The 12055-nt window shown below is 36.8% G+C and overlaps 1 protein-coding gene across 1 annotated transcript in view; it reads right to left on the bottom strand.

Moving 5' to 3' along the window:
- Positions 1-12055, bottom strand: part of CCDC18 (coiled-coil domain containing 18) — a 92903-nt gene that overhangs the window by 30505 nt on the left and 50343 nt on the right. Inside the window, 6 exon segments of the mRNA XM_053693120.1 lie at positions 2594-2795; positions 3838-4001; positions 4968-5110; positions 8464-8631; positions 11107-11223; positions 11357-11434. Of these exon segments, the coding sequence (XP_053549095.1) occupies positions 2594-2795; positions 3838-4001; positions 4968-5110; positions 8464-8631; positions 11107-11223; positions 11357-11434 (872 nt within the window).

The raw sequence follows: 12055 nt of genomic DNA, 5'->3' as shown, positions 1-12055 counted from the left end.
CCTTTAAAAGCTCAGATTTGGAAGCTATGGGAGTGATTGTATCAGTTCCTTTGCAGTAACAGGGGATGGGATTTTATTCAAATCTCTTCATTGTTTTAAAGAAGGAAGGTACTTTCAGACCAGTTCTGGATCTGAAAGCTCTGAACAATTGTCTAAGAATTCAAGCTTTCAAAATGGAAACTATTCGTACTATTCTGCCTTTTGTTCAGCAAGGTCAGTTTATGTCCACAATAGATTAAAAGGATGCTCACCTTCATGTTCCAATTCTAAAAGAACATTACCAGTTTCTGAGGTTTGCCTTTCTGGACAAGCGTTTTCAGTTGTTGCTCTACCATTTGGTCTGGCTACAGCTCCAAGAATATTCACAAAGGTTTTGGGTGCCCTTTTGTCTGTGATCAGAAATCAGGGTGTTGCAGTGTTTCCCTACCTGGATGGCATCTTGGTTCAAGCTCCTTTGTTTCCTTTAGCAGAATCTAACACCAACCAACTCTTGTTGTTTCTTCAACAATATGGTCGAGGGATCAATTTTTCAAAAAGTTCTTTGGATTCCCCAAACAAAGGTAACTTTTTTGGGGTTTCAAATTGATTCAGTCTCCATGAGTCTTTCTCTAACAGAGCAGAAAAGGTTAAGATTTGTGTCAACTTGTCTGAACCTTCAGCCTCTCGCTTTCCCCTCTGTTGATCTTTGTATGGAAGTTCTAGGTCTTATAATTGCAGCTTTGTATGCTTCATCAATGGTGCAGAGAATATACTCAGCTGTCTCAAAATATATTTTTGGATCCCAGTACAAGTCAGTCTCTAACTTGGTGGCTGGATCATCAGTTTATTATTCAGGGAGCTTCTTTTGCTTGTCCTACCTGGACTGTGATCACTACAGATGCAAGTCTCTCAGGTTGGAGAGCTATTTGGGGGTCTCTGAGAGCACAAAACTAAATTTGATTATAGAAATAAACTGAAAAGTATGTTAAAATCACACGCTTCAAATCATGGAAATTCAGTTTTAACGTTAATGTTCCTTTAATGTAACTCCAAATGTTACACATAGAGCTCTTCTGAGCATATACATAACCAGATGTGTAGAAAAGGGAGGGCTCGCTCTGTATAAAACATTCAGAGGGAACGCATCTTTTTCATTCCTAATTTGTAAGTAGATTACATTGGTGGCACTTAAAATGATGGTAAACTTGAACTGATGACTTTGTATTTATAGAATTAGTGAGGTTAAATAATGGTAGTTCTGTTTTTAGTTTTTGTGTTAGTACCATAAAAGTTCTTTACATACCGTATCCTCCTGCCCTCCTTGCAATCCTACTCTGCCCCCCTTCCTACTCTCTTTCCCCCCCCCAATAGTTGTGTGTGGCATCCAATCAAAATTGTTGTAGTATAGCAAGTGAAAGCACGCATGCACTTTAGCTATGGAACTTCATGAGCCTCTCAGCTAATGATATCAATCTTTTTTTCCCATTATTGTGCGTGTGCATGAGAAGCTAGCAAATGTGCAATAACGACAAGGGGATGTCCTCAATGCTGCGGCACCATGTAAACAGTGAATCTCGTGATTCTCTGTTTACCTGATCGATGTAACAGGAACGCTATGTGCATGCGCGGGAACGTGCATCGTGTAATAAGTGTAGAGCGGGTGGGACCACTCTACATGTCACAACAATGAAGAACAAAACAGTTTGGGGGGGAGGGAAGGATCATTATTGACAAGTTAAAAAAATATATTTCACTAAATGTATTCAAAGTATTGAAAATGAAGATGTATATAGCGGTTTGCTTTGGGATATTATAAATCAATTGGATGATTTACTATTAGTATCATTTATCATCACTTTAAACTCATTATCAAGGTTTGTAAAATATTAGTAAGATTATCTCATACTATTAAAGTTTATTGTTTTGGAATAAAAAACATTGATATAACTGCTGTATGTTTATAACCTACCTCTTTGCTTTGGCTCAAAAGAGCACGTTTTAACCCCTTCCTGCCAGTACTTATTTGTTACATTGGAACAAAGTTCTGATGAAAAAAAAAGTAAAAAATTGAAATCACACTATCGTACATATGATAGCTTGATTTAAAATGATGGGATTGGGTCAGGGGGAGTACCTATGATGCTAGGCACCCCTCCAGCCCGCGATCCCAGTTAGGAAGCGGTTATGATTTCAGGACAGCAAAACAGCTTGGACGTTCCATGCCGTCCTAATGGCGCTAAAGCCCAGCACGGTTAGGATGGTATGGAATGTCTTAACGGCGGGAAGGGGTTAAATAGAAAAAAAAAACATTTTTAACTTTATTTTTTTTGTATAAAAATTCCATGATCTAAAAGCTAAAAATCTTATTTATGTTGCTGCATGAACAGGATATTGCTATGCCTCTAGACTTACGAATAGGAGCGTCAGCTTTGCACACAATTTAACACAATAGCAGCATAAGGCAGGACACACCCACCCATTCATATTTTATTTATAGATTGTTTCAGAAGTGTTTTATGTGATCCTTCTGCTGCGCGGTTCAAATAATAATAATAATAAAAAAAAATCTGTTCCAGATCTCTCCAGTCTAGAACCTGCACCAAATGTGACTCACCTAAGCTCCTCCGTGAGATCCTGTATGATCACTTTCTTCTCCTCTAGAGATAAGTTAGCGTGAGTGAGCATCTCCTGCAATTCCTTCACATGTGTTTTACAATCCTGTAACTCCTCTTGCATGGTGCGTAGCTCAGACTCCAGTTCTTCACTTCTCCTAGCATCCTTCTCAGCCAAGAGCAATTTCTCTTCTAACTCACCTACTGAAAAACAAGAGAATCCAAGATAACGGTTATAGTCAAGTGTGGTACCAGCACTACGGAGGTTGGTGGTGCTTTGTAAACAATTGATAATAATGACAACACAATGATAGTATACCTTAAATAGGCCTGGCCTTCAAAATGTAACGCCACCCCATAAGATATAGATAATTATTTAGCAAAACAATCTTGCAGCTCACTTTCATGATTTATTTTGCCTGCTTTTCCTGTATTTTGTTGTGTTGTCTACTGCCACAAAGAGACTGGAGTTCATCCTGCAACCTGATCATTCAACATACTAAACAGTGATTGTTTGATCTGTACAGGAGCTAATTTATATTTGACCCCAATTGGCCACAACCGACAGAAAAGTATGAATACTTTAGAGACTTTTCAAAGGTTTCCTCAGGCCGCAAAACAAAGCATATTTTTCTACAAAAATTAAAGTTTAAATGCTTACAAAACATTTTTTACGCAGATCTTTTACAATGCAGTGTTTAAGTGCTGATATATACTATTTATATAAAAAACATGAGACAGATATCCCTTTCATTATAAACATATTTATATAACGTCAGCTGAATATTAAGGGGTTGATTTATCAAGCAGCGACATACAGGTACGTAAATATGCGCCCCTGTCCGCCGCAGCTTTTCTTCTGGTAGGCTGAATTCTGCTGCCGGAATTCAGAATTGCACAAGAACGCAATTTTGTGCTCTTGTGAAACGCTGCCCACACACAGCCAATCAAGTGCGGGTAGGAGCTGGTCGGATGAGACCGAGGAGATTGAAATTCGCCACCATAGAGGTGGCGAAGAGGTTAGGGAAGCAGCGGTCTCATGACTGCTGCTTCATAAATATGGACTGCAGGTTCTTTTGTGAGAACCTGCAGTTGTAGGGGGGCAAAAGGCTGGCAAAGCCTTTGTTAAATTGACCCCTTAATATTAAAAAGACACTGAAACATTCCCAAAACAAAGTGCAGATCAAGAAGTTACAGGTGATCAAATATGCACCAATAATCAATAAACATTTATTTAGGGTCTTACTGCATTGTGTTTTCTTCTCTAGCTCTGCTTGTTTGTGTTGTAAAGTCATCTCCAAGTGGTTCAGTTCCCTGGACTTTGTTTCTCCGTCACGTTTCTGAGAATTTATCTTCTCCTCCATTTGGGCCAGTTTGTCTTTGTACTGGTTCAGCTCAGATCTCAACTGACTAAAAACAAAGTTATAATTATATTCAATAAATGTGTAACTAAAGGTGCGCTGGAGCAAATACTGGAGCGGTAGAGTTGCTGGCGCGCTATTGGGCAGGGTTGGGAATGCAGGGGGTGGACTTGGGGCTATCCCTGGTATTGCTTTGGAAACAAGGATATTAGTCCAGATGGGAGATGGATTTTAAAGGCCTGTAGTTCTTCACTGTTCGCCAACTGGTCTAAAAACTTATATTCTACAAGGAGAAATTATGCATAATGTCTCTAATTTATACAGATGTAACAGAAAAAGTATGACACAAGAAACTCACAGCACCTGATAATAAATTAAATAAAGCCATTGTGTTTAGTTATATCAGATTAAAGAGACATTAAAGATAAAAATGATGCTGTTTATATGTAATAATACATTTGTAAGATTTTTCACCATATATATTATTACCAAAAAAAATGCTTTTGTTTAAGGATAAAATGCAGCGAGATTAAAAACAAATTAACCCCTTGTCCTCTCCCCAAATAAGATCTGTGCTTTTTTGCTCAGAGTTCTGCGCACTCACGTCTACTGGGGTATGCAGACAAATCTTCTTTTGCGAGCAAGCTAACAACAACAACATACAGCTCTCTAAAGAGGAGTACAAGGGGACTTATAATTTTGAATTTCACTGCGTTATGTGAATTTTCTACAAAGACGTATCTTGTAAAAAGGGACATTGCATTTATTTTATCTTTGTTCCTTATAAGAAAAAAAGTCATTAATATATGTATGTGCATTTATGGATGTTTCTTTAATGAATAAACCAACATTTTCTTGAAAGGTCTGTATTGAGTATTGTTGCCCTCCAAAAGAACTATGGAAATAGTCCATTTAGGCAAATAATTATTGATACAGCAGTATCCACTGGGCTCCTTAAAAACAATAAATAAATATTGTGATTACTCAGTTTCATTATAAGCTCACTCATACATACCTTATAGTGCTGCTAAGCTCATGAACTTGTTGCGTCTTGGAATCCAGTTCCTGGCGAGCCGCACTGAGCTTCTCTTCCGTCCTCCGCTTATCTTCTTCTGAAGCAGATCTTTCCTTCTGAACTTTGTGTTCCAACCTAAATAACTAAAACAATTTGTAAACACATTAATGCACTGAACTTATTTCTAGAGTGTTTGTATGAGTTCTAGAATGTACAAATGAGCTCAGCACTATATAGGAATATACTTTACAGTTTTTTTGTGTTGGTGCCCGTGGCTAGTGGTTACGGTTTACCCCAAATCCATATAATGATCCAGAAGAATCCACAGCACCAAAGGTAATCTTTAAAATATTATACTTCTATTGTACAGAAAATATGACGTTTCGGCCCTTCTGGCCTTAATCATGGATTTTCTGTTATAATATTTTAAAGATTACCTTTGGTGCTGTGGATTCTTCTGGATCATTGCGTGAGTTCTAGAGCGATCACATGGGTTCTAGAATGATTACATGAGTTCTAGAGCGATCACATTAGTTCTAGAGTGACAGCATGAGTTCTAGAGTGATTACATGAGTTCTAGATTGATCACATGAGTTAGAGTATTTGCATGAGTTCTAGAGTGACTGCATGAGTTATAGAATGATTTAATGTGTTCTAGAGTGATTACATGAGTTCTATAATGATTACATGAGTTCTAGAGCAATTGCATGAGTTCTAGAGGGGAAGCATGAGTTCTAGAGTGATCACGTGAGTTCTAGAGCAATCACATGAGTTCTAGAGTGGCAGCATGAGTTCTAGAGTGATCACATAAGTTCTACAGTGATTGAGTTCTAGAGTAATTGAATGAGTTCTAGAGTGACTGCATGAATTCTAGAGTGATTTAATGAGTTCTAAATTGATTGCATGATTTCTAGAGTGATCACATAAGTTCTAGGGTAATTGAATGAGTTCTAGAGTGATTGGATGAGTTCTAGAGTGATCACATAAGTTCTAGAGTGATTGAATGAGTTCTAGAGTGATCACATAAGTTCTAGAGTGATTGAATGAGTTCTAGAGTGATCACATAAGTTCTAGAGTAATTGATTGAGTTCTAGATTTATTGTATGAGTTCTAGATTTATTGTATGAGTTCTAGATTTATTGTATGAGTTCTAGATTTATTGTATGAGTTCTAGAGTGATTGCATCAGTTCTAGAGTGATTGCATCAGTTCTAGAGTGATTGCATCAGTTCTAGAGTGATTGCATCAGTTCTAGAGTGATTGCATCAGTTCTAGAGTTATTGCATAAGTTCTAGAGTTATTGCATAAGTTCTAGAGTTATTGCATAAGTTCTAGAGTTATTGCATGAGTTCTACAGTGATTGCATGAATTCTAGAGTGCATGCATGAATTCTAGAGTGATTGAATTCTAAAGTTATTGCATGAGTTCTAGCGTGATTGCAGGGATACCACAGCTGCAACATAGTTGCGGAAAGATAGCTCAGCATGCTAAGGCACTGTGGCTGAGCTCTGTAGCAACCCAAGGGTTGCAGGTTCAATCCCCGGCAAGGTCCACTCAGCCTTTCATCCTTCCAAGGTTGATAAAATGAGCAGCGCCTTGAGACCCTTACGGGTGATTAGCCGTGCTTTACAAGTACCCAATACAATACATTATAAAGAGTTAATAGCTGCAGATGATAAATTAAGCATCTAAAAAGTGATACTTCTGAAAATACATGAGACTAATACATATTCCATATGTGTAGTCTAATGTAAAACCAGCATCTATCTAATATGCTTGTGTAGGATTTAATAATTAAATGTTCTAATAAAGAACAGCATTTTTAGCATTACACTTGTATGTCCCACTCATATTGTATAATGCGCTTTATTTCCATCTTCTGGACCTTTTCTTGGGCCCTAGATTTACAGCCCATAAACATTTTTCTACATAATAAAGAGCTTATCTCACTCTTGCCTAACAGATGCACCGAAACCTTGAAACCATTTTCCTATTATTTAGCTATTAAAGGGATATGAAACACAAATTCAAAGCAATAATTAGCCTTAAAATGATATGTAGATGTATTTTTTTTACAATTTTATTAGTTGTTTAAATAGTGAAAATCTAGGTCTAAAGGTTTAGTTTCTATAAATTACTTTAGTTTCTAGAAAGTACTTTAGCTTCTATAAAGTAATGGACGCCACCATTTTTAAACTAGTTTTCTATTTATCTCTGTGTAAACAACGCTGTGTGTAATCCCTTTTGGATTATCCAGACAGCCTTGTTTGGACAGTCTCTTTTAAATTGTCTGGCTTATATCTGTTCCTAGATGTTATCAGAAGGGGAAACAGATAAGTGGCAACTTAAGTTAAAAAATGGCAGCGTCCATTACATTATATAAACTCCGTGGAATTAAGAAAACCAACAATTTTCAAAGTTAAACTACAGGAAATGGGAACAAAATAAATAATTAAAGCATATTGCACTTTTTTTTTTACCTACACAATTAAATGTTTAATATATCACAATCTCATACGGTTTAATATCCCTTTATCTAGTTGTTGAGCCGCAGGGCTCGACAAACCCAGGTGCCGCATTTAAAAAGTGTCATTGCTACATTGTTTATGTTATTTTTGTTTCACAAAAGAATTAGTGATCGTTTTACAATACATACACAGCTTTGGTGCACACCGTTCAGCAAACCTGTGCATTACAATGTCTGACACTGTATTAGTAGCCTGGGAACATGTGTAGAGTAGACTTTTGCTCTTTTTTTTGTAGATTCTGCCAGGTAAAGTCTGTCTGAACGATCATATTTCTCTAATCAATGTTTTAGTTCTGCCCTAGCTTCCTCATAATCACAGAGTTGTTTTGATGTGTGATGCCTACAAAATGCTTCCTAATATCTAATGCTGATAACAAAATCAACTGCAGTAAAACTCAGGTTGTTTAGTGTTTTATCTTTTTTTACACATGACTCTAGTGTAGTGGTCTCAAAGTATTGGCCCTGGTGACATTTGCGGCCCTTAAAATATTTTAATCTGGACTTCCCTTGTTTATTAGGTAAATTATTAATTTGGCCCCATGAATTTTTTTTAGGGTTCTAAGAAGTGTAACAAGTTGATGATCTTTATAGGCACTCACAATATAAATATAAATATAAAGACAAGCAGGCATTGTCCGGTGTCGACTCCCATTATGCACTGCTTGGACAAAAGTCACTTTTTATTCAGTTCCAGAGTGATCACTTCACTTGGCACTCACAAGATAATTATACACTGTGTATGTCTATTGTAGACTACAACTCCCACCATGCACTACTGCTTGGGTAAAAGTCACTTCCAGTTTCTAGTTTTGTTAGGTATTTTCATTGTAGAATATTGCACCTAATGGTTTGCTGAATGTTATCTAATATCTGTAAAGAAAAAAAAACAAGAAAAAAAAAAAAACCTTTCCAGATTTCGACCCAAAGGTTTGTCAGCAAGTAAATGCACGTTTCGGTGTTTGTTGTCTACCTGTTTCTCTAGCTCTGCCTGGGTATCTTCCAGATCTCCGATTCGTGCTGTTGCCTGTAGCAGCATCTGCTGCTGCTGTTGGAGAGTTTGCTGCAAGCGTAAGTTTTCTTCACTGGTTTCCTGATAACTCAGAGTTCTTAATTTCAATTCCTCCTTCAAACACTGTACCTACAAATCAAAGTGACAGTAAACAGCTTGAGTTTTAAAAAATGAATGTTTAGTGTAGTGCAATGAAACAACTTTGCAATATATTTTCACTGTTTATTTTTCCCTCTTTTCATGTAATTTAGCTCTGACAATTGAGCAATTTCTACTTCTCAGAACATGAAAAGCACCATGCTGACTTATCAAGGCAAACCGTGCTACATATATGTCATTCATTTCCTTTATCAGATAAGAACTGCAAAACAGTAGTTTATACTAAACTTCTTGACTGTAGCTAACCTTGTTGTCTGTGGACTAAAACCCAGATTGGCTCCTCTGCATAAGGCAAATGGTGGGTGGATTTTGTCTTTTGAAAAACAACTGCAGTAAAACGGATGTTAATTTGACTTGTCTGATATGTTATTCTATAGCAGCGCAACAGAAATGTATTGTAATTGCAAAGTATTTACTGTCCCTTTAAGATAAACATACTTAATAGGTTTATTAAAAAACGTGCTTGTGGACTGCATTAAAGGGACAGTCAAGTCCAAAAAAAACTTTCATGATTCAGATAGAGCATGTAATTTTAAACAATTTTCCACTTTACTTTTATCCCCAATTTTTATTTGTTCTCTTGGTATTCTTAGTTGAAAGCTTAACCTAGGAGGTTCATATGCCAATTTCTTAGACCTTGACGTCCGCCTCTTAAGAATGCATTTTAACAGCTTTTTCACCACTAGAGGGTGTTAGTTCATGTTTTTCTTATAGATAACACTGTGCTCGTGCACGTGAAGTTACCTGGGAGCCATCACTGATTGGCTAAACTGCAAGTCTGTCAAAGAACTGAAATAAAGGGGCAGTCTGCAGAGGCTTAGATATAAGATAATCACAGAGGTAAAACATATATAAATATAACTGTGTTGGTTATGCAAAACTAGGGAATGGGTAAAAAAAAAGGGATTATCTATCTTTTAAAACAATAACAATTCTGGTATAGACTGTCCCTTTAAATGCCTTTACAACAGGTAGTATTGTGTGTATATCTTTTGCAATGCAGCAATTACATATCAATAAAGAAATATTTACAAATTCCCAGGCATTCAGATCTCCAACTTAAAGGTATAGTGTACCTGGTAGTGTAAAACTGGTTTCTCCTTAATATGTGTCCAAATACTTGTTATACCAGCTGCAGAGTACAAAATGTATGGGAAATTGTTCCTTAGGTTTTTATTTTTATATAAAATAGCTGTTTCTGCTAACTGAAACCACAACCCAATACAATGGGCTGATCTTGAAGGGAGAGAATATCTCATCATATTATCTGTCTACTTATTTACATAAGGTTCTCCTCATCTTCTTTATTACTCAAATAATATATTTGTCGTTAGATGGTGTAATGTTTAATTGATGACAATTCTCTATACAATTAGGGGATGTTCTTATAACTCTGACACTTTAATTGAAATCACATTGGACTTTATTGGAGTTACAGCATGTCTGGGCATATTAAAGTGCTAAGGATGACAAAAGCAGACAGTGCATAAAGAACAATTAATTCTGTATAGGATCCGATTTAAAAGATTAAAAGTGACACAAAAGTCACAGTTTTTCTCATGCCTTTGATGCAATACACGATCTAACGACAAATATATTATTTTATATACTAAACTGCATTTGTATTCGGTTGTGTTTTGCCTCTCCCCAGCTTTCAACAATTTAAATATCTATGTACAGTACTCACACTTATGTAAACAGGTCAGTCTTTATTCTAACATATTTTGTCTAATGATTTTAATGATTGTAAATGGTCTACTGGTTTTGTATAATGATTGTTTTGCTTTTGTTTGCTGATTTGAGCTCTCTGTGTGCACTGTGCAAGCAACTGCCGTGTAAATCAGCTGTTTGTAGAGGGTTGGGGCTCTAGCGCATGCGCAGTGAGCACCACAAACCTCAAGCAGCTGATTCACGTCACCGGAAGTGACGTGGTAGTCACATTCCTACGGGGTAGACAACTTAATTTAGAACACCGGTCAAGATGTTGTTTCCACTCCAACAATCATGGAATTCTATAAAAATTCTATAAAAAAGGGGTTGTCCCTGCGAGTGGCGAGATGTCTCCCATACAAATGGCGAGATGTCTCCCATACAAATGGCGAGATGTCTCCCATACAAATAATGAGAGCTCTCTGCTAGGTAAAAGTTTGCAATGGAGGGCAAAATAAATAAGGGGAAACTGGCATGTTTTAAAACATATTACGCTTAATTCAAATCAAAATTTCCTTTCAGAATATATAGTGTTTTGAGTATTTTGGTAAACACGACACGTTTTAACTGGCAATAAAAAAAACACGTGAGAAAAATTGGGTTCAGTGTCCCTTTAAGGTGAGAAAATATTACAGTACTACTTTCCTATGCAGGATTTACATCTCTGACCCCTCAGGTTACAAGCTCATACAAGACGTAAAATATGCCCAGTATGCCCATAGATATAGCAAGTACCTCTTCAGACTTCTTCTTGACTTGGTTTTCAAAGGCCTCTCTGTTATCTTCCGATTGTTGCAAATACAACTCCAGTTCTTCCTTACATACGGCTAAGGCAGATTCAAGGAGCCTTACCTAGGAACAGACACACAGTATAATAATTCTTTATACAGATTATTACATTACGTTTGGTGGCGCTCATATAATTTATGTATGTGTTTAATTTGCACGTATTCTAGAGCTTTCAGAACTAGCCCTGGTAATTCACCTTCATGGTTTCTTCTTCAACTTGGGTTTCCAGTTTTCTTATTACATCATGTGTGGTTTTAGCTTGAAGATCCATTTCCTGTGGAGGGAAGAAAACATCCGAATTTTAACATGCGAGAGCGAGGATGGAAGGTTAAAGGGACAGTCTACACCAGAATTGTTATGGTTTAAAAAGATAGCTAATGCCTTTATTAACCATTCCCCAGTTTTGCATAACCAACACAGTTATATTAATATACTTTTTACCTCTGATTACCTTGTATCTAAGCCTCTGCAAACTGCCCCCTTATCTTAGTTCTTTTGACAGACTTTGTATTTTAGCCGCTGACTCCTAGGTAACTCTACGGGCATGAACACGTTATCTAATATGGAACATGTGAAGTGAACTAATGCCCTCTAGTTGTGAAAAACTGTCAAAATGCGTTCAGATAAGAGGCGGCCTTCAAGAAATTAGCATATGAGCTTACCTAGGTTTAGCTTTCAACTAAGAATACCAAGAAAACAGCAACATTGGTGATGAATTTAAATTAGAAAGTTGTTTAAAATTACATTCCCTATCTGAATCATGAAAGTTTATTGTTGACTAGACTGTCCCTTTAAGGTGTGAATACCCTCCACCTTTTAGAACTATGGAATATAATTCCTATGAATAGTCTGTAAAGGAGTCTAAGGAGGAGATTTATCAAAGTAATCCGCCCAC

This window comes from Bombina bombina, chromosome 10 (assembly GCF_027579735.1).
Source record: "Bombina bombina isolate aBomBom1 chromosome 10, aBomBom1.pri, whole genome shotgun sequence".
Classification (NCBI taxonomy): domain Eukaryota; kingdom Metazoa; phylum Chordata; class Amphibia; order Anura; family Bombinatoridae; genus Bombina; species Bombina bombina.
The sequence above is the reverse complement of the archived record's forward strand: the minus strand, read 5'-3'. Positions and strand labels throughout refer to the sequence as shown.